The 26,069-nt window shown below is 52.7% G+C and overlaps 11 protein-coding genes across 13 annotated transcripts; 4 read left to right on the forward strand and 7 right to left on the reverse strand.

Annotated features, from left to right (window-relative positions):
* Positions 1-72: 72 nt before the first annotated feature.
* Positions 73-3,211, reverse strand: PV07_06459 (5-methyltetrahydropteroyltriglutamate-homocysteine S-methyltransferase). The gene is made up of 3 exons (XM_016393437.1): positions 2,839-3,211; positions 2,444-2,783; positions 73-2,393 (listed from the first exon to the last, which is right to left on the reverse strand). The coding sequence occupies exons 1-3, from the start codon at positions 2,847-2,849 to the stop codon at positions 414-416; spliced, it is 2,331 nt and encodes a 776-aa protein (XP_016246856.1). The 5' UTR covers positions 2,850-3,211; the 3' UTR covers positions 73-413.
* A 270-nt stretch (positions 3,212-3,481) lies between these two features.
* PV07_06460 (uncharacterized protein) lies at positions 3,482-4,545 on the reverse strand (the record flags this gene model as incomplete). The annotated part of the gene is made up of 2 exons (XM_016393438.1): positions 3,482-4,321; positions 4,444-4,545. The coding sequence occupies 2 exons, from the start codon at positions 4,543-4,545 to the stop codon at positions 3,482-3,484; spliced, it is 942 nt and encodes a 313-aa protein (XP_016246857.1).
* Positions 4,546-4,915: 370 nt separating this feature from the next.
* Positions 4,916-6,782, reverse strand: PV07_06461 (uncharacterized protein; the record flags this gene model as incomplete). Its single annotated transcript, XM_016393439.1, has 2 exons — positions 4,916-6,479; positions 6,529-6,782. 2 exons carry the CDS (start codon positions 6,780-6,782, stop codon positions 4,916-4,918), a joined length of 1,818 nt encoding a protein of 605 aa, XP_016246858.1.
* A 447-nt stretch (positions 6,783-7,229) lies between these two features.
* PV07_06462 (acetolactate synthase, small subunit) lies at positions 7,230-8,339 on the reverse strand (the record flags this gene model as incomplete). Its single annotated transcript, XM_016393440.1, has 2 exons — positions 7,230-7,407; positions 7,462-8,339. The coding sequence occupies 2 exons, from the start codon at positions 8,337-8,339 to the stop codon at positions 7,230-7,232; spliced, it is 1,056 nt and encodes a 351-aa protein (XP_016246859.1).
* Positions 8,340-8,714: 375 nt separating this feature from the next.
* On the forward strand, positions 8,715-10,592 carry PV07_06463 (uncharacterized protein). Its single transcript, XM_016393441.1, has one exon. It carries the CDS (start codon positions 9,124-9,126, stop codon positions 10,549-10,551), a length of 1,428 nt encoding a protein of 475 aa, XP_016246860.1. The 5' UTR covers positions 8,715-9,123; the 3' UTR covers positions 10,552-10,592.
* Positions 10,593-12,181: 1,589 nt separating this feature from the next.
* On the forward strand, positions 12,182-13,716 carry PV07_06464 (uncharacterized protein). The gene is made up of 2 exons (XM_016393442.1): positions 12,182-12,706; positions 12,759-13,716. Exons 1-2 carry the CDS (start codon positions 12,514-12,516, stop codon positions 13,409-13,411), a joined length of 846 nt encoding a protein of 281 aa, XP_016246861.1. The 5' UTR covers positions 12,182-12,513; the 3' UTR covers positions 13,412-13,716.
* A 232-nt stretch (positions 13,717-13,948) lies between these two features.
* Positions 13,949-15,500, forward strand: PV07_06465. 2 transcript variants are annotated; one of them, XM_016393444.1, is made up of 2 exons: positions 13,949-14,176; positions 14,333-15,500. In XM_016393444.1, the coding sequence occupies exons 1-2, from the start codon at positions 14,144-14,146 to the stop codon at positions 15,113-15,115; spliced, it is 816 nt and encodes a 271-aa protein (XP_016246863.1). In that variant the 5' UTR covers positions 13,949-14,143; the 3' UTR covers positions 15,116-15,500. The 2 variants fall into 2 exon arrangements, with proteins under 2 accessions (XP_016246863.1, XP_016246862.1); XM_016393443.1 differs by having other exon boundaries at positions 13,949-15,500.
* Positions 15,407-17,945, reverse strand: PV07_06466 (uncharacterized protein). The gene has a single exon (XM_016393445.1). The coding sequence runs from the start codon at positions 17,607-17,609 to the stop codon at positions 15,603-15,605; it is 2,007 nt and encodes a 668-aa protein (XP_016246864.1). The 5' UTR covers positions 17,610-17,945; the 3' UTR covers positions 15,407-15,602.
* Positions 17,946-18,143: 198 nt separating this feature from the next.
* On the forward strand, positions 18,144-20,846 carry PV07_06467. 2 transcript variants are annotated; one of them, XM_016393447.1, is made up of 3 exons: positions 18,144-18,524; positions 18,583-20,064; positions 20,131-20,846. In XM_016393447.1, exons 1-2 carry the CDS (start codon positions 18,404-18,406, stop codon positions 19,764-19,766), a joined length of 1,305 nt encoding a protein of 434 aa, XP_016246866.1. In that variant the 5' UTR covers positions 18,144-18,403; the 3' UTR covers positions 19,767-20,064; positions 20,131-20,846. The 2 variants fall into 2 exon arrangements, with proteins under 2 accessions (XP_016246866.1, XP_016246865.1); XM_016393446.1 differs by having other exon boundaries at positions 18,583-20,846.
* Positions 20,409-21,963, reverse strand: PV07_06468 (uncharacterized protein). Its single transcript, XM_016393448.1, has one exon. The coding sequence runs from the start codon at positions 21,891-21,893 to the stop codon at positions 20,742-20,744; it is 1,152 nt and encodes a 383-aa protein (XP_016246867.1). The 5' UTR covers positions 21,894-21,963; the 3' UTR covers positions 20,409-20,741.
* A 1,527-nt stretch (positions 21,964-23,490) lies between these two features.
* On the reverse strand, positions 23,491-25,944 carry PV07_06469 (uncharacterized protein). The gene is made up of 2 exons (XM_016393449.1): positions 25,443-25,944; positions 23,491-25,394 (listed from the first exon to the last, which is right to left on the reverse strand). The coding sequence occupies exons 1-2, from the start codon at positions 25,877-25,879 to the stop codon at positions 23,843-23,845; spliced, it is 1,989 nt and encodes a 662-aa protein (XP_016246868.1). The 5' UTR covers positions 25,880-25,944; the 3' UTR covers positions 23,491-23,842.
* Between the last annotated feature and the right edge of the window lie 125 nt (positions 25,945-26,069).

Below are 26,069 nucleotides of genomic sequence, written 5' to 3' on the forward strand. Positions count from 1 at the left end.
AACGCCTACGGTTATATGGAGTGTCATCCAGCCTCGCCCAGCGCAACGCACGAGGAAGTCGAGGATGTAGAATCAGTCCAAATGAAACACCGTTCTCTCTACTGAATCTCATACGGAAGCCTAATCCCTTGACAAGTTCTGTTGAAAAGGTGACATCCATCTCTGCCACATATCATGGCCGCGTCGCATCCCGCGTTGGTTCCCTTCCTCTGTCTGGTTTCAGAGCCAGCCAAAAACGCCGATGTTAAGATCGGACTTTTGCCAGCCCCCGTCGCTACAGTGGTATCATGTTGAAAAGCACTTTTTGTCGTTCATCCATTGGTTCAATCAAAACCCCATGACGCCATCTGCTCAGATCAGGTTGATTGATCGAGCTCAAAGTTCAACCGCTCCCACAAACCGGTACATACCCATTATTTGCTCTTGGCATATTGAGCACGGAAGCTCTTGGCCGCGTTGACCATGTTAGTCAAAGCAGCCTTGGTCTCTTTCCACTGTCGGGTCTTGAGCCCACAGTCAGGATCAATCCACAGTTGCTCCGGCTTCAAGTATTGCAACATCTCTGCAATTCGGTCGTGAATTTCCTGTTCGGAGGGGACACGAGGAGAATGAATGTCGTAGACGCCAGGTCCAATGTGACGCGGATAAGCCTCATCAACAAACACTTTGAGAAGCTTGGCATCAGACTTGCTGTTCTCAATCGAGAGAACATCAGCATCCAGTGCTGCAATAGCATAAAAGAAATCCTGGAACTCGGAGTAGCAGAAGTGACTGTGAATCTGAGTAGCATCCTCAACACCCGCAGTTGCGAGGCGGAATGAATCGACGGCCCACTTCAGGTAGTCGGTACGTTCCTTGCCTGTGCGGAGTGGAAGACCTTCACGCAAAGCAGGCTCATCGACCTGAATGACATAGACACCTGCCTTTTCAAGGTCAATGACCTCGTCTCGGAGAGACAAAGCCAATTGTTCCGCCTGAACAGATTGGTGGACATCGTCACGAGGGAATGACCACCTCAAACAGGTGATGGGCCCTGTGAGCATACCCTTCATGGGTTTGCTGGAGATCGAAGCCGCAAATTTGGACTCTTTGACAGTCATTGGAGCAGGTCGAGAAATGTCGCCGACCACGATGGGAGGTCGGACGCAGCGAGACCCATACGACTGAACCCATCCATTGGTCGTGAAAGCGTAACCCTTTAGTCGCTCACCGAAGTATTGGACCATGTCGTTGCGTTCGGGCTCGCCGTGGACATAGACATCGAGACCCAATTCGTCCTGGATCTTGACCACGTCCCGGATCTCCTTCTCGATAAACTTCTCGTACTCCTCGACGGTGATCTGACCTTTGGTGAACTTGTTGCGTTGGATACGGATCTCCTTGGTCTGAGGGAAGGATCCAATGGTCGTGGTTGGGAACAAAGGCAGGTGCAGACGCTCCTGTTGTTGGCTAATTCGGACAGGGAACGGTGACTTGCGGTTGTACATGGTGGGGGTAATCTTGCTCTGTCGCTCCTTAACCGCCTGGTCGTTGGTCCGACTTGAAGAAGCACGAGCTTGCATGGACTTGGCGTTGGCTTCAAGGGCTTCTCTGACAGAGGCCGGGCCATCCGTCACAGCCTTTGCAATGATGGCGAGCTCTTTGGCTTTCTCGCAAGCAAAGCTGAACCAGTCGGCGATCTCTGGGTCCAAGCTCTTCTCGCTGGCTAGTGTGTGAGGGGTATGCAAGAGAGAGCTGGAGCTAGCAACAAGGACTCTGTCCTTGCCCAATTTCTGAATGGCGGTCTCAACGAGCTCAATTGCCCTCTTGAAATTGGTTTTCCAGATATTTCGACCGTCGACAACGCCCGCCGACAGGACCTGCTGGGGGCCCAAGGCAGAGGCGACAGTTTCGAACTGCTCTGGGTTGCGGACGAGATCGATGTGGATAGCATAGAGATTCTTGAGGTAGCTGAGAACATCGATGTTGTGGACGATGTCTCCAAAATAGGTCGCAAGAACGATCTTGGGAGCACTGCTTCCAAGGCCACCAAGCTTCTCGTACGCCGGCTTGAAGGCCTCCTTGACGTGCGGAGGCAAATCGAAGACCAAGATGGGTTCATCAATCTGCACGGTTTCAGCACCAGCATTTTTCAACTGTTTAAGCAGATCCTCGTAGAGAGGAAGAAGCTTGTCGAGGGCCGAAATCGGTTCGATGCTTTGACCGCGGTCTGCTTTGCCGAGATAGAGGAAGGAAACAGGCCCGAGGATGACAGGGCGAGTGATGATACCAGCTTCTTTGGCTTCGAGGAACTCGACAACCGGTTTGGGGTTGGAGGACAGTTTGAAGGCTTGGTTGTCCTGGAGAGTGGGTTTGACATAGTGATAGTTCGAGTCGAACCATTTGACCATTTCCTGTTGTCCAGATTAGCAAACGCCGATGACGACTGGCGAGATTTTCTCACCAGCGAAGGCACATCGACAGCCGGGGAGCTGTCGGTGGCAGGCTTCTGGAGGCCTCGACCCATGGCAAAGTATTCGTCAAGGGGAGCCAGGTTGTACTTTGTGTATCGTTCCGGAACCACACCGAACAGCTCGATGTGGTCGAGGACCTGGTCGTAGAAGGCAAAGTCATTGCTCGGGATGATGTCGATGCCAGCATCTTTCTGGATTTTCCAGTGTGCCAGTCTCAGTCTCTTTCCCTCGGCGAGGAGCTCATCCTGCGAGATCTTGCCAGCCCAGTATGCTTCGGTGGCTTTCTTGAGGTCACGGTTGACTCCCATGCGCGGGAAGCCGAGGATCGAGCTGGGCATACAATCAGCAGCTGTGTATTGTAGGCAGTTTGGTTTGCTCGACTTACGATTGAACCATCTTTGAAGATACCCGGAGGGGCGTTGGACAAGATGTGAAGCAGACGGTCCGGACAGCAAGCCTCCAATACGTCCTCAAGGGTGGATTGGGAGGTGAGTGAAAGAGTTGTTGAGAAGACCAGGACAACAAGAAGAATCGAAGCACAAGAGAAGATGAGGGCGGTGAGAAAGTAGTGACAAGGCCCGAGAAAGAGGGTATGAGCAGAAAAATCAAAAATGTGCTTTGCCAGTAGTTGCCGCCAGTGACACAAGGCGGCCAGATTTTTAGTGGGATGCTTGAGCTGGGCGGGCTGCGCTGTTGGCCGCCATGACCTCCGAGATTCGCTCGCCCTGCATGACTACGAAAAGTCGCCGCGTGCTACTGGCGAGACTGGGCTGATGAGCTGTGAGTGAGACCCGAATATACTTTTTCATGGACGGAGTGCTAGCCTCTTCCCCTTGCTGCTGAGTAGTTGTTCCTGCGCATCCGAACACGCCCATCAATCACGCCATCTACGAGGAGCTCCAGAGTAATCGGGGTGCGCAGTCCGGACCGACTTGGGCATGAGGCTGTTTGGCTCGCCGGCGCCAGCCCGAGAAAACCCCCGTTGGCATGTCTCTCCATTCTTTATTGTTGTATGATACTTTGCCCCGTCACAGCCTGATCGGTCCAGGGATTGCTCCCGCTCGCCCTCCGACAGCCCGCTTGCCAAATCTGTCTTCATACCATTGTCGGCCAGTCACTGCTCGAGGCAGCATTGTCACGACCTCGCACACCACGAACCACAGGGCAGCACTCTGACCGCCCCAGCCCAATCCCCATACACCTCCAAGCAACCAGTAGCCCGTCCATTCAAGCCACTCCAGGACGTAATGTGGGTGCAAGATATACTTGAAAGCTCCCTCAGCTGGTGGAATCACGTACACCTTGTCGTAGCTAATCGTCACTTTCCCCTCCGACTTCGCTTTCCTCTTGGCAGCTCCACGTCGTAGATCATACAGTGTCATCTCTGTCCGGATATTGCCTGCCAGTCCCAGCGAAAAGACCACCACTCCGACGACTGAACTGAAAGAGATGATGGAGCGGCTCTCTGTGTTGGCAGTCTGTGTCGAGTATACCAGCCAGCAGGCAATGTTGGTCGAGTTCGTATACTGAAAGACACTCATGAACATGGTAACGAACGGATGGATGGGCGACATGCTCGGGTTCAGGTAAAGCGGGCTGACAAGGGCGCGGTTGACGTAGTGAAGGAGGTACAGGCACGCCAATACCTCGTTCTGAGCGGGCAAGCCTGTGCCTAGGAAGCTCGTCGCAGCATGTGGCTGAGGTCTGAATTTGGCTGGCAGGCTGTAGAGGATGTAGAGCAGATTAATTGGCCCGACCAGTTCCGCCGCCGCCCAGGCATAGCGACCGGGAAGACTTAGGCGAGATTTGGACGAGGTTTTGCCCATTGCCTGTAGCTTTCTCAAAGGTGTCCATAGCACCAGGGAGATCTAAATTCATAGGGCGCGGTCAGACAGGAATCCTCATCAGGGCCTTGTTCAGTCCCGGCTCAGGGCACTACCCGCCGAACAGCAAACAAAACAAACCACGGGTACGAAAGGGGCACGCTTACAGGGATGTATAATCTGAAGATGTCGAGGGACAACTTGGCCGCTCGAGGTGTAGGAGGAAAGAAATCCCCAACCGAGGGCAAATCTGTCAGATAAGACGCCATACTTTGTCCACCCAGGAAGCAGGAAGGCAATAAAGACAAAATCGAGGCTGTATACGAGATTTTTCGCTGACCTTTGTGTCAAGGCTGCGAGGACACGCCTGAGTGATGACGACGTTCTGTATAAGTGCGTGTCGTGTGGCCATTTACTCCACCGAAGACAATAACGCCGGTTCTACGTGTTTCTTCACTTCAATCGCCGACGACACTTGACTTTGCTATGCTAGCACCAGAACAGAGAGCTCCAATTGGCAATGCATCGACATTTTCCTGCAAGCAGAGAAGAGCTGAGCATGCGAGAAACTAATTCGAGACCTGCGAACAATCAGACAGGCTAAGACCTCTTGCCCAATTGTACAGTGTCTGTCCCTTTTCAAGCCATCTGCTGAGCCTCGCGGGTCGCCCGGTCTTCTCTTCCCTGATCCTCGAAGAAAACGCTCTTCTTGGGCGACTTCCGCCGCAGCTTTGATGCAACCCACTTCACCGCGGAAATGCCTCGAGTACTCGACTGCCAGGCAATGGCCAGGGTCAGTGGCACGACGCAGACAACATAGATCCAGATTGTAGGACTCGCAGCTATGTCGTCCGAGGTGACGTGGAAGAACGACATACTGAAGAAAGTGGCTAAAAAGGTCGCAGGAAGAAAGGCTATCGTCACAAAGGAGATGCGCCGCATGACAATTGTGTCATCCCTTGAATCGGTTGCAATCTGATAGTTCAGACTGTTATTATGCTGAGCTATGAGTGCACTGACAATGTTCCATTGAGCATCAAGGCGGTCAACGAGACCTTGGGCTTGGCTCTTTTGGTGCCACTGTTTGGACCCTTGTTGGAGGAAGGCGTCTTTGAGCTGGTCGGGACGGATATTCACATTGTGCCCGTCAGATGGGATGGCGCGAACCTCTTTTGAGAAGAAGCTGAAGAGTTCATCGAAGGACTCTGATGCCCGGACCACGTGTGATAGCGCGTCTTTGGTAAATATGATATCTTTGCGGAGCGCGAGCTTCTCACGCGGCAAAGGCTTCAGTTGAGTATGGCCGACGGTGGACCACCCGGTGTCCGACTCAAGCCGCTGTGTGTTGAAGTCTTGCTCCCACACAAATTCTTCGAGGTCTTTCGTCCACGTCTTTGCAAGGGCAAGCAGGACGGAGAAGAGATGGGGTTGCGTTGCCGAGCGGAATTGCGACAAGAGACGCTGCCGTTGCGCTTCGAGTGCAGTGCCAACGACGAGTACGAGCTTCCTTCTCGAATGGAAGTCGTGGCGAGCGTAGACAAAGTGCTCTTCGTTCCACCATGGTCGCGGCTTCACCCAGATATGATAGGCACACAGCGTCTCCCCAAGCGAGTCGTCGGGGATCTTAAGTCGACAAGACTTGCCCCTAACATCACAGCAGAACGATGTATGAGCTCCCCGGCAACCGTTGTTCTCGTGAATTAGTTGGACTGCATCCGGCGGTATGTCACACAAGGACAAGATCCTGATCCAAGTCGAAGATTTGAGTCCGTATCTGCTTGTGGTGTAGTTCTTGAGACATAGCCGTTTCTGCGAAACAAAGAGGATGCGCGTATCGCCGTAGGCCAAATCAGACATCCGAAGCCGTTCATCGAATTGACTGTCCGATGGAGAGAGCACAAAAGAGTGTGATCCGGACTCTGTCAAATCAACAGCCGCGAAGCATTCTGGTGTGTTGCTGTCGGCAGGATAGAACTCAGCATCGCTTCTGAGTTGGGAGATTGGGTCGTCTGCATTCATGAGCTCGGAGACGAAGTAACTGCAGTTGTATGGCCAGTCTGAGAAGTGGCCATCATCAGTATTGATTCCAAGCTGACCGTGGTCTTTGACATCGATGGATGGCTTGGAGGTTTCAATAGAGTAGCTCTGGATGGAGAGGGTAACATCGTCTCCCTTCCCAACGCCATTCCTATCCTTGCTGAATCTACTCCAACAGTCAACGGCTGCATGGGCAACACGGCACAAGTACTGACGGCAAGCGACGGCTAAATTGCGTCTCAACATTAGACGGTCCCGAGATATGCTTCGATCCCTCTTCAGAAGATGCGCAGCTTGAGGCCCCTTGTGTGCGATTGTCTTGGGCGTCTCGGGTATACGCCGCATGGACTGTAGCCTCTCTGGCCCTCTGTCGGGTTACGCGTCTTTTGAGTATACGATGAAACTGTTTGGGATTCACGTATAGCAGTGAATTATCAAGCTGATCAACATCCGTGTCGGGTCTCTCCATGCTGAAGCTTTGCTGGCTGATTTCTGATGATCAAGGTCGGAAGAGCAACGACGCGAGGACTGGTTCATTTTTGATATTATGACTTGTAACAAGTCAAGAGACATTGTTTGGCTAGTTCCCAATTGAAACCCAACGAAGACAAGGCCGAGAGGGTCTAGACCCCGCCACCAGGCACAACCACGGGTTATAATATACGAGGAAAGGGATTTTGATATGTCCAGACCATCAGGTTCAGCTTTGGAGATCGACGTCGCATGCCTCAAAACACCATTATTTTATGGTATCGTCGCTCCCGTCGCCCCCACTGCGACGTCGGTCCCTCAAAATGCCAGAACCCATACAATCCACAGTATGTGACCAAGCAGAGCCTACCTACTCCAAAATCGAGAAAACAGCCTCATGCAAGGGGCGCCTGACGCTATTCCAACATGACGGTAACACAGACAACTAACCAGGAGGAAGGGTGCTAGCGTCGACCACATCATCAGCCTCCCGCACGTGCTCATCATTTGGATCATAGAGGGGTGATCGAGGAAGTGCCATCAGTCCCGTCCTAGTCGACTCGAGAATACCAAAGGGGGAGATCAGCTTCATGAAGGAATCGATTCGGCTAGGTTTCGCAGACCTGATCTCATGTTAGCATGTTACATACGCACATGAATCGACGGAAGACACTGACAGTTCCACAATACAGTTGTTCGTGCTGATATCCAGGACCTTTCCACCGAACTGGTGAGTCAGATGGGTAATGGCTTCGAGATGTTCATGCTTGTGTCGCAACGCTTGACTGGCAGCAAGACGGCTGGGATGGTAGCTGGCACCTTGACCAAGCATGTCTTTGGCTCGTTGCACGAGAGATGATTCTTCAGGCCTATTTGCTTCCAATTCCTGCAACCTCCTGTCTGCATTTTCCTCGGCATTTTCCACATCAGCCGGTCCTTGGTCTGAGTCGGGACTGGTCATCTCGCGATGGTGCTCCATCAATTCTTCATAGACCTCGGGGCCCAGAATAGAGATTTTGGCAAGTAGCAACTCGCGCTGCACCAAAGCGGCAGACGTATAGTCCAGCACAGCCCATACAGGTACCAAATCCTCTAATTGCCTTCGAGCTTGTTCAACAACACCATCTTGTCCTTTCAACACGATGGTCATCCGACTCAGGTCCTCTACTTCGGTGTTACACACGACCAGTGAGTCGATGTTGAATCCTCGGGCCGCTAGAATCCCGGACACGCGAGACAGAACACCGGGCTCATTTTGCACGAGGCAGTTCAAAATGTGTTTCTTGGGCGGTGCTTGAGAAGCCACCGGGGTTTCGTAGAGGATAGAGGATACAGCTGCGGCAGCGCCGTACTGTGGAGATGTATCTGAAACCGGGAGTGGAAGAGGTGACCTCCTGTGGAGAGCCTTATATGCCAGAGCTGAAGTTGAATTTGTACTTTTGGCCCGTCTCGAAGCAGGGAGGATGGAATCGAGGAAAGAGGTCCCATTTTGCGCTCCGTGAGTGTGGTTCGCGGCCCTGCAGGCCAGAGATAGGAGATTGCGCCGGCCTGCCATGATGGCGGCGAGAGAAGGGCGTAGTGAGTGGACAAGCAAACACTACCTCATCAAGGTCAATGGGAATTTGTCTTTGTTGTATGCCTTGCAAGATGAGTCACGATAGTGCAAGGGACAAGCTCCTGCGAACAAAAATTTTGGGATCTGCGCTGGGAGGACTCGCAGACAAGCGATTTCGGAGGCTGCCAAGCTGTGCTAGATTGGGAATATCATTGACGCCGCTTTGTATTTATGAGTGATATGATAGTCACCTCCGTGTGGGTCTCGGGGTGTCATACGAGATACTTGAAAATATATCACGCCGCCCTGAAGGACATCAATCTCTGTTGCCTCCCTCTCCTTCATGACCTCGGCTCCTCTTTCATCCCCTTTATGCTTCTATATACCTTCGCATAGGCACTAAGGGTTTATGATCTTACTCTGCAGACACGTCAAAGACGCAGTCAGCGCGTGTATTTGGTCGTGGTCTCCTTCTCCTTCTCCCCAATGCATGACGCTACTTACATACAAGATCTACCTTTCGCTACTGGAACACGTGGGCTGTCAATGTCTCCTTGATTCGTCTGGGCATGAAGGATCAAAACTCTTTCTTTCATCAAGGACCTGGGGAGCCACAAGCACAACTTCGTCGTCTAAACCAGGTTCCCACGCTCCCATGGAAATTGTGGATATAAGTATGCCGACAGCGCTCGGACAGACTCAGGTAAGCTACATCACTTGGGAGCAAGCCATAAAGTGCCGCGTGTGAAAATTACTCCTGGAGAGGTTGTGATCCCTTAACATCATGTTTCCAAAGTCGTCAATTCTCCTGTGGATAATTGGATTTGGGTCGTTGGCCTTCGGCAGCGGTTCATCAACAATTCACTTTCCTCAGGCCGCCACTACTTCCATTTATTCCCCACAAACAACGCTTCCCTACCACAAGAATGCTTCCTATCCGTACCTGGGACAAGCTCCTGCTCAGGCTGCGTTCCCACTCTCACCAACTCCAAGCGGACCCAAATGTATGGTGACACCCTTGGGGTGGGGGCAGGACGACTCGTCTCAGATTCTTGCTGCCGTTCAAAGGTGCGGTATCAATGGGACTATTACACTACCAGCTCCATACGTTTATACGATTTCAAGGCGGATGCACATGAACCTCCAGAACTCCCGTCTGGAAATCTTTGGTACCCTCTCTTTTACACCAGACCTGACTTATTGGATTGACAATTCCTTCCGCGTTGAGTTTCAGAACCAGTCCACGGGGTGGATCGTTGAGGGCAACAACTTTGAGATTGATGGAGGAGGCTGGATGCAGGGCGGTGTCAATGGCAATGGACAGGCATGGATGACTCACGCCGCTGGGCATAGCAACCAGTTTGGCCGCCCTATTGTGATTTCAATCTTCAATTCCTCCAATGTGATTGTAACCAACTTTTCCATACGCCAGCCAATGTTCTGGAGTTTCTGGATTCAAGATTCCTACAACGTGGAAATCAGCAAGGTGTATATCAATGGTACGAATACAGATCCCTACGGAAATTCTTCCAACTACGAAACCAACATCGACGGTCTCGATTCATTGCGAGTTGACCACCTTCTGGTGAGGGATTGGCAATTTCACGGCGGAGATGATTGTCTGGCTCCAAAAGGCAACACAACTAACATGGTGATCAACAACATGACTTGCGTTGGGGGAGGGATTGCGTTTGGGTCGATCGGCCAATATGTTGACTCTCCAGACTACATTTTCAATGTGACGGCCACAAACATCTCGGTCTCGCAAGACATCAATCCACGCACCGGGGGAGCTGCAGTATCTGGCGGAGCTTACTTCAAATCTTGGGTAGGCAAAGAAGAAGGAGAACCTCCACAAGGTGGCGGCGGCGGCACGGGGAAAGTTTCCAATGTCACTTTCGCAGGACTGACAACTCACAACACGAGCCAAGCAGTCTACATCAACAAATGCTACTTCAAAGTACCTGATCAGGCCCACTACTGCGATACCAGTACTCTCGAGTTCGAGAATCTGCTGTTCTCTGACGTGTCTGGAACTGTGAGCAGCAAGGTCGGAGTCGCCTTGAACTGTTCAGCAGCAGCACCGTGTTCAAATATCGATTTCAAGGACGTGCATTTGACTGATTCGGCCACCAATGCGACTGCCAACGCGACTTGCGTGAACGCAAAGAATATTACTGGCTTAACTTGCAATGCTACATTGGCAGTATGAGTGAGGACTATGAATGCTTAAGGGGACCTGGGCACAGAAAGCCTTGCGTACATGTTACCTTCAGACTTGCACCTAAGACCGCCAGTCTAGAGACGCTTGCAAAACAATCAGCGATATGATAAGTTGCTCGGCTATGAAGCTCGTCATGCATTTTGATTGACCAAGTTATGTTACACCTTAAGAGTGGCCGTAATAATCCCGCTTCTTCTATTACCGGCTCTGCATACGCGATCAAAATTTCCCGCGAATTTGTCCACCTGGCTTGGGAGCCATGCTCGCAGCTGCGCACTGACAATGAAGGCGTATATCCCTCTCGTCCATCGAATTTGAAGATTGCTGGATAGTAAGGCAATTTCCGACACGGTGCTCGCTACTCGCCCGACGTTCTTGAAGGCGCCGGTCACGAGAAAAACAAAATGCGCACCCAGAACGCGAACAAACCTCTCATGCACAAAGCCGACACGAGTACGTCCTTGAATACAATGCTTGCCACACCGTGAGCTCCTCAATCCTCCCCCCACGTTCTCACGAAGGACCGAAGCTCTCCAACAAAAAGAAGTACAGGTTTGGAAGAGAGGAGTGAATGTCCCGAGGAATATGTAATGCTCGCAGCGAACCGCCAAAGCAGCACATACGGAGTACTACTAGGTACGAGTATGGAGGTGCCCCATCGTGGAACGCCCCTTAAGTATGGACCTGGCGCTGTTGCCATTGTCACTAGTCCTATGGAACCGGCAAAGCGTCTCGCTAGTGGCTACGCCTTTACCCAACAGATCAGTCAATTCTACGAGTAGTCATTCCATCAGCAGGGCTATCGAGCGATCGGCAAGAGTCCTTTCGACATTGACCAACTTGCAATCTACGAGGACGATTACTCGGAACTTGGAAACCCACCGTTTGCTCTCTATTCTTTTGGACCTGTGTTGAGCCCCCTGCTTATGACGGTCGAACCAACCAGAAGCCAGTTACTGAGATTGAGAATGAATCCTCCGCGGGACCTGTTGAAGGTTTACCCGCCCAGCGTCTTCTGCTTCAGGGAGTCCTCGGCCTTGCTCAGGTGTGGGCTGAAATCAGACTGAGAAAGTAGCTGGGCAACAGGAAGCGCCATATGCCGCCATGTCGAGAGTCTAGGCCCTCCGACTTCTCTTACGGGGGTTGAGCTCATTTTAGCATTCACCTCTCGGCCCTTTCTTGGACTTTCTTGGTCGTCCTGTTTCCGCCAGCTGCGGACTGTCCGCCAACGGCCAGCGGCCACGCGTTGCTCCCCTGAAATGCAACGAGTGGCCCGGAGATCATTTTGGAGAGTGGCGCTTTGCTTCCTTTGGCCCAGCGGAGTGTTCCGGGTCGAACTTGGCTGTCAGATATAGCTTGGCGCCGAGATTGCCGTTGCATGCTTTCACGATCTTCGCTATGGCTTGCTGTGCTTGTCATGCATTGCCATTGCTGATCTTATCTCATCAACGGGGGACCTCTTTGCCGAAGCACTTCGTCACCGCTGGCTTTGGAAATCCCAAGACGCCGTGTCGGGCCTGGGAGATGTGCGGTGCAGCACGCCTTGCTCACGCCCAGCGGCTGAGTCGCCCTTGTTGTTGCTTTCACTAAAAGGCTTGCGTCTCTACCAAGCGCGACGTCGTCCAGTATCTTGCCAGGCGTTTCAGCAGAGATGAATCAGTATCGAGTACGCTGCTGGAACGAGCCATTACTTGGCGCCTCCGTGTGCCTTCAAGGAGTAGGCTGTGGAAAGCCGGGCTTCTGGCAATCCTCGCACCAGTGCCCACACCAACGCTGGCGTTGATGGCTACATAAAAGAAAATACTTTCCCCCACATTGAGCGACTCATCAACCCTTCACACTCCCTCACATTCGTATCGTCTTTCCTTTATCAGCGCCGCTACCACCGTCTTGCATTTCCTTTCATTCATTTTCGCGACTGATTGTTTCAAGTCGTTTCTTTGTTTTAGCATGTTGTCGTTGGCTATGATTTCTTCCATTTTCTTCCTTTCCGCTCTTATCTCAACAGCCTGGAGCTGTCCGAAGCATGATAATTACCACTCACGTCCACATCTTGGCCGAAGACAAGTGCGAGTCGACAAGGGCCGGGTCCCAAAGGACTGGAACTACGCTCTTTCTGCAGACTGGGCAACTATCAGACCTGGTAACCATGTCTTCACCCCTGCACTTTGTCAGCCTTGCTAAAGCTCTTGCAGAGTACTCCCTATGCCAATCTGGCACACATCAATCGCCTATCAACATTGCTGAAACAGAACTATCTCAACATCACAAACCTGCCTTTGACGGGTACCTAGAGAACGTTACTATTCCAGGCAACTTCTTCAACTGGGAGTTCGCACCGGCTTGGACACCTCATCACCCGGAGGGAGAGGTCACCGGACTCCCCAGCATGAAATTTGACGACCAGGAGGTCTTCATGATTGGATGGCACATCCACGCCCCATCCGAGCACCTTGTCGCCGGCAAGCGGAGCCGCGCGGAAATCCACCTTGTTCATGTCACCGAGGAGGAGCACGAAGCCGCCGTTGTTGGCATTCGAGTGGCCGTGGGTGACAAGGAATCCGCATTTATCAGGCAACTGGGCCCAATGATCCATTACAATGACACAGCGCAGCTCGAAGGCTTGCCCGTCAATACGCGCCTTGCCATCGACGAGGTTGGCGGCGTCGAGGAATTCTGGACCTACAAGGGTAGCCTGACGACGCCGCCATGCAGCGAGGGGCTGCGGTGGTTTCTACCCAAGCAAGAGATGATTGTCAGTGAGCAGCAGATGGTCGAGATCTTGGCTGCTAGTCGGTTCTCCCATCGAGTCGAGCAACAAGTTTGGCTTCACGACGTCAACCTGTGAGTGCGAACATGGTGTGATGTGTATAGGTACCTAGATGCTGGGCAAAGGTGTGCGACCCGGCTTGCTTGGGGATAGAATTGTTGGAAGGTTTTGCGTTGATAGCACAGCGACCGCGTAGAGTTTCGCTCATTGTCTCTATTCGGTTTTGGCGCTTGGGGATATAAATTCTATCGGGTTCTCCTACAGTCATTACCGCAGATTGATGCACTTTGGATAGGATTCCAAAACCACTATGGTCTCAATATGGGAGACTGCTATACTTGCCTGCCCGTTGCTCCGGAGCCTTACAATCATCTGACCTTTATCCACTCCATCACCACCACAAAAGAGACGTTCCTCAGATGTCTCCTACCTAAATATGAGACAGCCTTGCGTTGCACGCCCTCAGCCTTGTCACTGCGCGGCGTGATGAATACTCTGAACTTGATTGGTCAGCCTTGTCCATCCTCCAGAGCCTGATGACGCGCATGAAAGACTCGGACACCGGATGCGCGACGTGCCGATCTCCAACGTGTCTCGGTGTCTGAACCGTCCAGGTACGACTTCATCCAGGTAAAGCCAGACCAGGGCTCAGGCTCAAGCATTGCAAAGTGCTTGGAAATCCCGGAGGTGGTAGAAGTCTGCCCATCCGACATCCTCTCAGCACTTTGAGAGCGTCCGATATACTTCTTCCCCCAAGGCAAGAGACAGGATCTGCTGAAAGCCATACCTACACACAAGGCGAACCACCAAATGAGGGCCGCACTTGATCAGGCCTTTGCAAGGGTACGCCGTCACCCAGCTCCTCTGCCTCTGCTTCTACGAAGGCACCATCATCATCATCCACATCCACCGCAAGATTCCTATGTTCGCCCATTTGCTGTTTCACGGAGACATGTACATGTGCTAAGCTGTCGCCGTCGTTCGCCTTGGCCGATAAAGGTCCTTCAGCTGCAATCCGCGTTACAGGGGGTCGTCTCGCCCTTGTTCTATTCCACCAACGCAACCTCTTCGCCGCAGAAGACAACCGCACAGATCTCCATGGAACACCAGAGCGACATCGCCCGCGTGCTCGACTACTGGTTCCCACCGCCGTCCTCGTCGTCGCCCAGCAACCCGACGGAGAAGTGGTTCCGACCGCCCCAACCGGAGCTCGTCGACTCCGAGATCCGCGCGCAGTTCTCGTCGCTGGTCGAGCAGGCCCGCAACGACTCGCTGGACTCGTGGGCGTCAACGCCGCTCGGCTCGCTCGCCCTGATCATTCTCCTCGATCAGTTCCCGCGGAACCTGTACCGGGGCTCGGCGCTGTCGTTCTCCTCGGACGCAAAGGCCTTAGACCTGTCCGTAGCGTCGGTCGCGCGGGAGTTCGACCGCTCGCCGGACCTGACGCCGCTGATGGCCCTGTTCTTCTACATGCCGCTGATGCACGCCGAGACCCTTGTCCACCAGGTCGCGGGTATCTCCTTGCTCGAGAACCTCGCCGCGCGGTGCCTGGGCGACTCCGCCTCTTTCGCGTCGGCGCCGCCCCGCGCGGCCGTGGCCGTCGAGGAGGCCGCCTCTTTCGCGCGGAATTCGTGCGAGTTCGCAAAGGCGCACCGCGACGTTATCTTGCGCTTCGGCAGGTTCCCCAGTCGGAACCATGCGTTGGGGAGGGAGAGCACTCCCGACGAGGTCGAGTTCTTGCGCCAGAACCCCGGCGGATTCATAGTCTCGAAGCAAAAGTGAGGGATGACACCGAAGAGATCGTAAGCGTGGGAATTGGTGGAATTTCTCCCACCCGAGCATGCAATCAAGGTTTTGGCCCGCTGGAGGGATGGATATAGGGTTGTCTCGCTTGACTTTTGATTTTGGAAAATGATGGATCTAGGTGGCTGCGAGACGCCGTTGCGCTCCTGAAGCCCATGCCTTCGCTATCTTCGAACGACAGCAGGGCCCCCCATAGCAACGGCTCCTTACTACCCAGCTAACTGGATTTCGAAGCAATCTGGAGACGTGCTTTATAAACAAAAGCAAAGGTGGGGGATCAATGCGCTGTTGGAAATTGTAGTCTGAGAGCGGAGGATGTGCCCTCGGCGATATATACAAAGCGTATCATTATCAATTATCTGGCTGGCAACATTCCTCCCATGGCTTGGCCATCTGTCCAGGCAGCCTGTGAAGTTTCTCTTCCATCTTTTACAACATCCAATTTTCTTATCGGGTCCGTGTATTGTCAAACCGAAGCCCCAATCTTGTTCTTGGGCAAAATAGCAAATACAGTCCCCAACACAGCCAGGGAGATGCAAACCACCAACAAAACCCAATCCAGGATTTTCTCCATCAAACCAATCTCCTTGCCCTCGGAGCTGAAAATCACTAGATAAAAGCTGACGGGCAGGATGATGCAAATGGTAAAACACAATGCCGAGCCCATGAGGGCCATAATACTGTCAAAGTCGGGAAACCCGATGGCGATGCCGAGTTGGATGATGTTGGCCAATATACCGATGAGCCCTCGCGCAGCACGGTGTTTGAGCGATCGTTCACTGTATGCGCGGGCCTTGGGATCCATCTGGCGGAGGTCGATGTAGAACTTTTTGTTGAGCGTGTCCATCACAGGCCGGTTTGAGAGCGGGATCTTAGTGACAGGGATGATGGCGATCAGAACGACAATGATGACGGATAGGACGTGAGGGTAGGCGGTCGAGCGGAGAATATTGGATGTCACTTCATCGCGCACCTTGTCGCCGAACATGAGGTATCCTAGCACAGCCATAGACAGATCAAGACCGTAAGTGAAGAAGTAGGTGTACTTCAAAGCGCGCCCGTATTTATGAGGATGTCGCATGTCCTTGTAAATAGCCGGGAACACGCTATGGCCACCCCATGGAGCCATAAATAGACCTAGACTGAGCGGAACGGTTCTCCAGTCTTCGGGAAATGCCCAAGTTTTGGCCACATCTCTCAGAGAACCAGGGGCCCGAGGCTTGATGAGGCCATCTGCAAAGACAATAATGATGATGCCCAGGCAGCAGAAGATGCCGATGACACTGGTGACACTCAGGGTTTTGAAAGGGACAAAGTTCAACGGAATCAGGCCGAGAGCAATAATGACCTTCCACTCGATCACGGAAACATCAGGTATCAGAGAGTTCATACTGTCGGCGAACAGAATGATCAGAGCGACATTGGCAGCAGTCAGCTCCAAGATGAACAAGGCTTCAACAAAATGCCTGCCCCAAGAATCAAATGCCAGATAAGCGATGTCTCCGTACGTTGTTGACCCGGTGTTCGAATCCAAACATTTGGCCAACAATCTAGCCGTGTATGAGGTGCCGATGGCGGCGAGAGTCAAGAAGGAGAGACCAAGCACCCATCCAGAGTATCTAATACCCAAGGGCAGGGCCAGGATGCCAACTCCAATCAACACATTCGTGGAGTTGAAGACAGTCATAGGAACGGTTGACTCGCCTACTATCCGCTCCATGACCTCACCGTCGGGGAGAACCTCCCGTTCAACATGTCGATGAGGTTCTTCCTTTAATGCCTCCGGCTCCTGCAATGCTCGCCTGCTGGCTTCCTCCTGTTCCATAATGAGGATAGATGCTCGGTGCCGAGCAGTCGCCGTCAACTTGGAGGAAATACTTCCATAGCTTGTGCCCAACTCATGTGGTAGCAGAGAGCCTGGAGCGAGAGAGCCTGTCGTGGACTTGAAGGTTTGCCGGCTTTCAACAGGCAAAAGAGATGACTCTTCTGTCGGCTCCTCATTGCCTGGAGCTCGCTCATCCTGCAGGGCGGAGTCATTGTCGGCTCCGAAATCGTAGTTTTGAAGCTGTTGTCTCAGAAGGGACCTGTTGGGAGCTGCTGTGCTCTGTTCAGGACTGGCCGGAGCTGCTTCTTGATCGGTCTCAGAAAAGCTGACCGAGTTCCTCCGCACCGGCGTAATCTCACGAAATCCCGCAGCTCTTTGGAACGACCTTGCAAAGTTATCGATACTATTGGGCCCTCCCATCTGCATAAAATGGTCAATTCTCTTGCCAAAAGAAGATCTCCGCCGTAAGCGTCCGTGCTCTTGGTCTTCCGCATGCAATGGAGGAATATAGTGCGTCGCTGGAGTGGATGAGGAGAGATTGTTATGCTGCTCGTCTTCGGGCACAGACTCGAGGGAACCGAAGGAAGATGCACGACCACGCTCGTAGGCGTCCCAACTCGTGGGAGCCTGTCTGGATTTTGCGCTCATTGCGAGCAGAACAGAGCAGAGGGAGGATTCAGAGGTGCAGAGATGACGTTAATGGTCTGGATTCACAATCTGTCAGGTCAAAGCATGTCTGATGAAGCTCATGAGATACACAGTAAACAAATAGACAATCCACAAGATCTCCCCGGCTCAGGAAGATAGTAGTACAAACAATTCTCGAGTCAAGGAATGTTGAACCAAAAGGAAAGGGAAAATTTCCTGGGATACTGGAAGGATAGAAATCTACTCCAAATCATGAGCTAGTGGTAGATCATGGAAACATTCATTGTTAACCGACGATAACCAGCAGCGGCGAATTCCAAGGAAGCTGTTTCTGATAGCCAGTGGGCAAAGTGGAGTGGAAGCGCAGTTTGGTGGCGGCGGGGAATTTTTGTGCTTGATAACGGGCGAGGAAGAATGCACGTGACTGTCTTCTGACTGGCGAGCTGGGCATGACTCGCAGCGCCTGGAGAAAACCACCGAGCCACACATTCACTTGCACGCCGGGGGGGGGGGGGGGCACCTTTACCCAATACAGTGGTGGGCAGGAGTGCCTAAATGACTGCCAGCACAGCACGGCCTAGCCAGCCCACCACCCACCACCCACTGCCACTCCCACTCGACCAAACGTCTCAAAAAGTATTGACTTATTTCGACGCCACCTTGATTTTCTCACTCGGCATAGACTGTGATTTCAAACACTCCTTCGCCATTTTCTCCATTTTCCTTACTTCCTACGATTCTGCACCCTCTTCCATCACCAGCAGGCCGTCTCTGCTCGGCTTCCGTCCGCAAAAATGAGCGCACCTCAACAAAACGAGGCGGAAAAGAACATCGAGATCTGGAAGGTCAAGAAACTCATCAAACGCCTCGAGGCGGCCAGAGGCAATGGAACCTCCATGATTTCTCTCATTATCCGTAAGTGACACCTCTCAGAACCCTACATCTTCTAGCTCATTGCTGACTCCGTCCGCAGCACCAAAGGATCAAGTCTCCCGCGCCGCGAAGATGTTGGCTGAAGAATTCGGGACTGCCTCCAACATCAAGTCTCGGGTCAACCGTCTTTCCGTGCTTTCCGCCATCACTTCGACCCAGCAGCGTCTCAAGCTGTATAACAAGGTTCCCCCAAATGGCTTGGTGGTGTACTGCGGTGAAATCATCACCTCGGAGGGGAAAGAAAGAAAGATCAACATAGATTTTGAGCCCTTCAAGCCCATCAATACTTCTCTCTACCTCTGCGACAACAAATTCCACACTGAGGCACTAAGCGAACTTCTCGAGTCTGATCAGAAATTTGGCTTCATCGTCATGGACGGCAACGGCGCTCTCTTTGGGACCTTGAGTGGAAACACCAGAGAAGTCGTTCATAAATTTTCCGTCGATCTTCCCAAGAAGCACGGTCGAGGTGGTCAATCTGCCCTACGTTTCGCCCGTCTCAGAGAGGAAAAGCGTCACAACTACGTGCGAAAAGTCGCAGAGCTGGCTGTTCAAAACTTCATCACAAACGACAAGGTCAATGTTGCCGGCATTGTCCTTGCTGGTTCCGCAGATTTCAAAAACGACTTGAACCAGTCCGACATGTTCGATGCGCGACTTCAATCAAAGGTCATCAAGGTGGTCGACGTTTCCTATGGTGGTGAAAACGGGTTCAATCAAGCTATCGATCTGGCCTCCGAGACCCTTGGCAATGTCAAATTCATTCAAGAGAAGAAACTGATTGGCAAGTACTTCGAGGAAATCAGTCAAGACAGCGGTCGCGTCTGCTACGGTGTCGAAGACACCTTGAAGGCTCTGGAACTTGGTGCGGCCGAAACACTGATCGTTTACGAGAACCTGGACGTCACTCGCTGGGTTCTGAAAGCCTCGGACGGCTCGGAGAGGATTCTGCACACCACCAAAGCCCAAGAAGCGAATCGAGAACAATTCATGGACAAAGAGACCGGCCAAGAAATGGAAGTTGTGGACCAAGGTTCGTTCCTTGAATGGCTTGCCGAGAAATACAAGGACTTTGGCGCCACCCTGGAATTCGTTTCGGACCGCTCCAGCGAGGGCAATCAATTTGTGAAGGGGTTTGGTGGTATTGGCGCCATTTTGCGCTACAAGGTCAACTTTGAACAGTTGATTGACGCTGACGACGAAGACGAATTCTATGATGATTGACAATTCAACGACCTCGCTGTAGAGCGCGAGGAGCATCCATCTCCAGGCCTTGTTCAACAACAACGACCCACCTTTGTTGACGGCAGCTTGACGGCAGCTCCGCGCTCTCCTGAGCGTCCTAGTGACGCGCCCGAGTCCCATCAGCACCAGCGAGTAGGGACGCATTTGGAAAGTGCGCACAATAATGGCAATCCACAATTTACACGACTGAACAGGTTGGGCACCAAAGACGGTGCCTTCGCGCGCGCTGAGCGAGCAATGAAGCCGCCAGCAAGGCAGACACTTGACCTACGCCACGGTAAGGCATTTTCTGAGAACCATCCGAGGACTTCGTGGCATCTTTCTGACCCAGAACCGATAACAGGACGTTCCAGCCTGCGCAACATGGTCATGGTCTGAGATGACGACGGCATTCAGGCCCAACGGTTCCCGCAGTCCTCTTGGATACCAAGCACCGGTCGAAAGCCCGACTGAGTTGCAGACATATAGCGGGATCGGATCTGATGTAAGCCCGAGATCACATTCAGCGTTTCAGATAGCCGCGTACACCGACAGACAAGCGAGGGTTTTTCTTCACTCTCCCGGAAAGGAGAGTGCGGAAACGGACCAGAGATCCAAGAAGTCCTTTGATCAACTGCCGATAAAGGAGCTCCAACACACTACGATACTGATTCATTATTTGACTGAGCCAGTCATTCCTTGCACATCAAGCTCAACTTTTGTTTAGTCCTTACCTGAAGATCGCTCTTAGGCTTCAATTTCGCTGTGTGAGAGGTCGGCGAGTCGCCTGTGCTCATTGTGCGGAGCACAGGGCAATATCCGTGAAGCTCGAGGCACTTAGCAGCAAATAACAGTTCTGGGCGACACAGTCTTTGTTCCGTGCAGTCAGATTTAGATAGTCACTCCTTCCACAGACCTGCTCACAATGTTTTGAGGGCAATTCACTTCAGCCAGATCAGGTTTGCATCATCTCCATCAGCCCTTTACTTCGTCTCCTTGCTGGTCTCTAGGCAATCGGTCCACAAATCTCCCCAGATATCTCAAAGTCTCGGTGAACTTGCCCAGCTCTCCGAGCATGTTCATGAGATTGGTTTTGCTTCTGTTGTCCTCGTGTTGATCCGCGTCACTAGCCGTATCGACGTCCGCAGCTGTACGATTGAGTTGACTGGGGGTGGCCTCCTCACACTCCACAAAGAAAACATATTGCCAGTTCCGCGTCCTGCTGGGCCGGGTGTCGATGCTCGTCAGGTTGAAACCGTAATTTTTGAAGACGGCCAATGCATCGGCCAGACTGCCTGGTTGAGAGTGTGGAATGGTGAACGATATGAGGGATTTGTATCTCAAATCGTCGACATGGTTACGGTGCAGAAATAACGACGCGTGAAGATCTTCCGACTGTATCTGGTGCCTCCGGTTGCGCACGACGAGGAATCTTGTCGTGTTCAACCCTGGCTCGTCCTCAATGTTTTCGGCCAGGCAAAGTAGCTTATGCTTCTCACCAGCGAGCTTTGGACTGATCGAAGCACTGATCCCCTCGGTTGGCTTGGACTTGCTGTTCTGGGTCTGGGCTCGGGATTCACGGGCAACCAGCTGAGCAGCAGCAGAGGTGCTTCCCACGTCGATTCGCTCCGCAAGGTTGGGAGGGAAATGTTTGGACAAATAACGGTTACACTGACCCCAGACTTGTGGATGGGTGTACAGCGTCCGGATTGCGCGCAGCAACCCCTCTTTGCGTTCGTCTGACTGTCCAGAGGGTGGTCCGGAAAGCGGTGAGACAAACAAGCAGTGATGCACGGGAAGATAATACTCGGCACAGACCTCCAGGTCAGGGTAGAGAGTTGGGGAGTGGCCGCACCGAGCCAGCAAGTCAAAGACCTGGACAACCGACCCGTTGGTGCTGTTTTCTATAGGGACAACAGCAAAATCATAGGATATGGTCTGTTCAGGTGCTTCCTGGGATTGTATCGCCCAGAATATGGCGGAGAAGGAGGGGAGCGGGTGTAAAGAGACGACATGCCCAGACCTCGATGAAGGTTGGAAGACTTCAATGGCCGCTTGGTGGGAAAACGAGGCTTCGGGGCCCAGGTAGGCGACATTCAGGGTGGTGGCATCGGTACTCTGTGCCATAGTGAGCCTGTGAATGTCTCCCTTGGTCAGCCTTGCCGATAGGTGGCAGTGGAGAGGTTGTGAAATAATATAGAGAGTAAATTTATTGCTAGGTACGGGGTGTCCTACAGCGTATGGAGGTTTGTATTTGTTCGACCAGCACGTGACACGCCTTCCTTGCATAATCGCAGTAGAATGCGCTGCCGTAGAAATGTGTATGATCAAGTACGGCGAACCATTCGCTCGCGGCATGACGCTGCCACCAATATCTCAATTCGACAACCAAGCACATTTGGAAGAGACTCCTGGCCTTTTCACCCCGTTCCTCATACCGGTCAGCCGGTGCCCCTGCACGCTGCTAGAGGTAGACTTGGTGAGATCCATTCCGACGTGGATCTTGTTTGGTATCAATTCCTAACAGAAGATGGCTCTGCCATTACCCGCCTTTCTCAATTTGATCCCCTCTTAATACCTATCCCCTCGAAAGGTAGGACATGGTATACGCAAATGCGTCCCTGTGCAAGAGACTGCCAATCCCAGACACTACCAGAGCAATGGATTTGACAAGAATGGAATGCGAGGCTTGTCGTCTACGTCGTGGCAGCTCCTTCTTCTCCTGTACGGCACCGCCACCTTCTCTTGCAGCTCACTCTCTTTTGTGGTTGTCCTTCTTTCCTTGATGCTTGCTCTTGACTGCGAGCAACATCAATACTATGCCTCATAAATCAATCAGAAGAACTCTAGGTATTACTCCGCAAGACCTATATAGGGAGTATTGGCACCCCGATCGCTACAACCTTCAGCGCGCGAAATGCAAATTCATCAGCAGGCAGCAGAAGCTTCTGATTTGTGAGCTCCTTGATGACTCCCGGACCTTGTCCTCTCGCACCAAGAGTACCTCGCCACCCGACTCTCCTAAAAGCTGGCTCTCTTTCTCCTCGATACGACGATTGTTCAAAAGGAGAGCGCGCCACGCCACGTCCCAGAAGGACCACATACAATCTGATGTGACCCTACGGTACAAGATTGTAGGCAAAATTTACCCAGCCGATAAGTCTACTGGGGTCTTCAAAAACGTACCCTCTGGCCTGATGGCACTCGAGCCTCCGTCTCTATGTCGTTCCGAATTGATCCGCGACGTGCAAAACTACCTGCGGCAGCGCCCTCACAGGCAAGACTGGACAATCAGGGGCGCCTTGCCAAAGTCTGGACAAGCGCCTCCAACCACCTGCGAAGCTGAGACAGTTCAGCCACCGCATTCTCCAAAGCCGGCGACCTCCAACGACTCCTTGCCTCAGGCTTTGCACCCACCCGATGCCCACGATCAGCGCCGCTACGTTCTCCTCGAGCGCCGTGTCAGGTGTAATTGCGAGGAATCATTCCATCCACGTCACCGTCTACAAGTCACGTACAAGCCAGGGTATATACCTGACCCACAGAAGACAGCGGAGGCGAAAAGGAAGGCTGAGAGGGATGCCAGGAGGAGGGATGAAAGGGCAGCTGCTGTGTGCGCCACTGCCGCGGCTACCACTTGTGCCGGAGCAGTCGTGTGTGCAGGGGGTTGTTGAGTATCACGAAAAGTCAACCTACACCGATTAGCCTTGCGACGGATGAGAAACCGCGGGCCGGCATCCTTGTTGAGGGGCCGGGAGTTAAGACTACTTAACGTCGGAGGAATCTGGAAGTGAGCAAGCCAGATGGTTGCCATATACTAGCCTCGACGGAGTGGCTAGACTCTGTCTTCCCCTCCCTGCCTCGTGATAGGTAGCCTTGGACGCTATTATCCTATTCATACCGCCTCTTCTAGTTCAAGACCATTGGCTCTGTTATTGTCCCAATCACATTCGCTGGACCATGTGCTCAGTGAATACAAATACAACACAGCATCAGGCTGCTAGGTCATCGAGGTGGGACAGGTCAACCTCATTTTCCATTGCCAGTCCACTGCGTTCGATGCAAATGCTCCGGCATCAGAACGGAGCAGTCTCCCTCTTTAGCCACCGTGTGGTTCTCTCATCCTTCTCAAAAAACCCACTGGTCTTCTCCCATACCTCCCGGTGATACTCGTTCAACCACTGCTTCTCCTCCGGATCCAGCAGACTTGGGTCGATCAATTTCCGACACATGGGCACCATGGTTACGTGCTCGAACCCGATCCAGGGCTTATCGCCAAACTTGTGGTTCGTCTTAGCCTCGCGAGCCATGATCATGTTCTCGATGCGGATCCCGAAGCTGCCGTCCTCGTAGTAGCCTGGTTCGTCGGAGATGACGTTGCCGATGCTCAGAGAGACTTCCGAGTATGCAGCGCGGGTGCCGATGCCGATGGGACCTTCGTGGACGTTGAGGAAGGAACCCACGCCGTGACCCGTGCCGTGGCGATAGTCGAGCCCCTCGCGCCAGAGATGTTGGCGAGCGAACGCGTCGATGGCGAATCCCGTTGTGCCTTTGGGAAAGACAGCCCGGTCCAGCGCTATGACACCTTTAAGCACCAAGGTATACCCCTTGATTTCCATATCCTTCGGAGTCCCGAAATGCAATGTCCGCGTGGTGTCAGTGGTCCCGTCGAGATATTGAGCCCCGGAATCACACAAATACACGGCATTGACATCGACTGTCGAGCAATTGCCCCTCTCGGGTGAGTAGTGTATCACTGCCGCGTTTGGCCCTGTTGCTGAGATGGTGTCAAAGGATAACCCCACAAAATGCTCACCCTTCGACCTAATTGCCTCGAGCTTATCTGCTGCCTGGACTTCATCAATCCATGATCCAGTGTGTAGCTCATCCTCTAGCCAGGCAAAATATTCAATCAGCGCGGCACCATCGCGGATGTGACATTGTCGCATTCCCTCAAGTTCGGTGGGATTCTTGATGGCCTTCGCGTCAGCAATAGGACTTCGAGACTCCTCGACCTTGTCTTCGCCGCCCAAGCCAAGATAGAGTGCCCAAGACGATTTGTTTGAGAGTAGAAGTTTATTAGAATGGGATTTAGTGACTCCATTAGCTTGAAACTCACTCGCTGCCGTTTCGGCGATGCTCGTGAGATCAGTAAAGAGGTCATCGTAAGGTTTGATTTCGACAGTCCCTTCGAGGTGTTCTCGCACTTCCGTCCCTATCTTGGCCGAGTCAATATACAGCGTAGCCGAGTTCGGCGTGACCGCTGCATATGAGAAGAAGACAGGGTTGTACGGGATGTCACTGCCACGGAGGTTGAAAAGCCAAGCGACCTCGTCAAGCATCGACACAATCATCCCCACAGCCTTCTTCTTCTTCAACTCCTTGCGGAGGTCATCAAGTTTCTGTTGATAAGGCTTTCCGGCATACTTGTCAGAGAGGACAATCACCTTCTCTGCCGGCCTTGGTGGCCTGTCATTCCAGATTTTATCAACGAGGTTGTCCGAAACCCCGACCAGAGTTGCATGTGACTTCTTCTTCAATGTTTCGCTGAGTTTCCGGGCATCGGTGGCTGTAATCACGGTGGGATCGACGCCGACAGTTTTGCCGCCTTCTGCCTGCTCTGTAGTCCTAATCTCAGCTCAGTCATGCACATGTCAACGCACATGTGGTTCGCACCATTCCTGCCATGTGGGGACATCTTCCATGCCTTGCTTCAACAACAGCCAGTTTTCATCCAACTGTTTAGAAGCCTGGTTGAAGTAGCGACCATCGGTCGACAGAGCTGCCTTCTCGAGGGTAATCACAGCGGTGCCTGCGGACCCAGTGAAGCCAGAGATATATGCCCTCCTTGCATCGCAAGGGGCAATGTATTCGGACTGGTGACTGTCCTCCGATGGTACAATATAGACGTCGAGTTTGTGCTCGCGCATCAGATCGCGCAACTGCGACAGACGCTTTGTGGTGTCCACCTTTTCCATATCGACGCTTCGTAGCGACCTCGAGAAGGAGAAAGACCGAATCGATTGTGAGGGGGACAGCGTGGCAGCAGGTATTTGCGGGCGAGGCGACGTGGGACGCAGCAAAGACGGGAGACGAAGGAACGACCAACGCATTGAAAACGAGACACTATCAAAGAAAGAAATAAAACACACACACAGCTATCTCAACCCAGCCTATGTGCCGTTGTTCTGCTTGATTCGTCGTTCGCCGCACGCATTGACCAAGGCCCAAAGGGGCAAGCGTACCGACTTTGTCATTTGCCGGCGAGGCTGTAGCCTCGCGATAGCCTCTTCATCCCTCTGA

Source organism: Cladophialophora immunda, assembly GCF_000835495.1.
Source record: "Cladophialophora immunda strain CBS 83496 unplaced genomic scaffold supercont1.4, whole genome shotgun sequence".
Lineage (NCBI taxonomy): Eukaryota > Fungi > Ascomycota > Eurotiomycetes > Chaetothyriales > Herpotrichiellaceae > Cladophialophora > Cladophialophora immunda.

Bases quoted from the DNA above. Each gene is read 5' to 3' on its own strand.
- PV07_06468 (XM_016393448.1), bottom strand. From the start codon at position 21,893: ATGGCACAGAGTACCGATGCCACCACCCTGAATGTCGCCTACCTGGGC.
- PV07_06466 (XM_016393445.1), bottom strand. From the start codon at position 17,609: ATGAGCGCAAAATCCAGACAGGCTCCCACGAGTTGGGACGCCTACGAG.
- PV07_06467 (XM_016393446.1), top strand. From the start codon at position 18,404: ATGAGCGCACCTCAACAAAACGAGGCGGAAAAGAACATCGAGATCTGG. The intron at 18,525-18,582 runs GTAAGTGACACC...CTCCGTCCGCAG, and splicing joins CATGATTTCTCTCATTATCC to CACCAAAGGATCAAGTCTCC.
- PV07_06459 (XM_016393437.1), bottom strand. The intron at 2,394-2,443 runs GTGAGAAAATCT...TCTGGACAACAG, and splicing joins CTGTCGATGTGCCTTCGCTG to GAAATGGTCAAATGGTTCGA.
- PV07_06465 (XM_016393443.1), top strand. From the start codon at position 14,144: ATGAGGGCCGCACTTGATCAGGCCTTTGCAAGGGTACGCCGTCACCCA.
- PV07_06463 (XM_016393441.1), top strand. From the start codon at position 9,124: ATGTTTCCAAAGTCGTCAATTCTCCTGTGGATAATTGGATTTGGGTCG.
- PV07_06469 (XM_016393449.1), bottom strand. From the start codon at position 25,879: ATGCGTTGGTCGTTCCTTCGTCTCCCGTCTTTGCTGCGTCCCACGTCG. The intron at 25,395-25,442 runs GTGCGAACCACA...AGCTGAGATTAG, and splicing joins GTCCCCACATGGCAGGAATG to GACTACAGAGCAGGCAGAAG.
- PV07_06464 (XM_016393442.1), top strand. From the start codon at position 12,514: ATGTTGTCGTTGGCTATGATTTCTTCCATTTTCTTCCTTTCCGCTCTT. The intron at 12,707-12,758 runs GTAACCATGTCT...AAGCTCTTGCAG, and splicing joins CTGGGCAACTATCAGACCTG to AGTACTCCCTATGCCAATCT.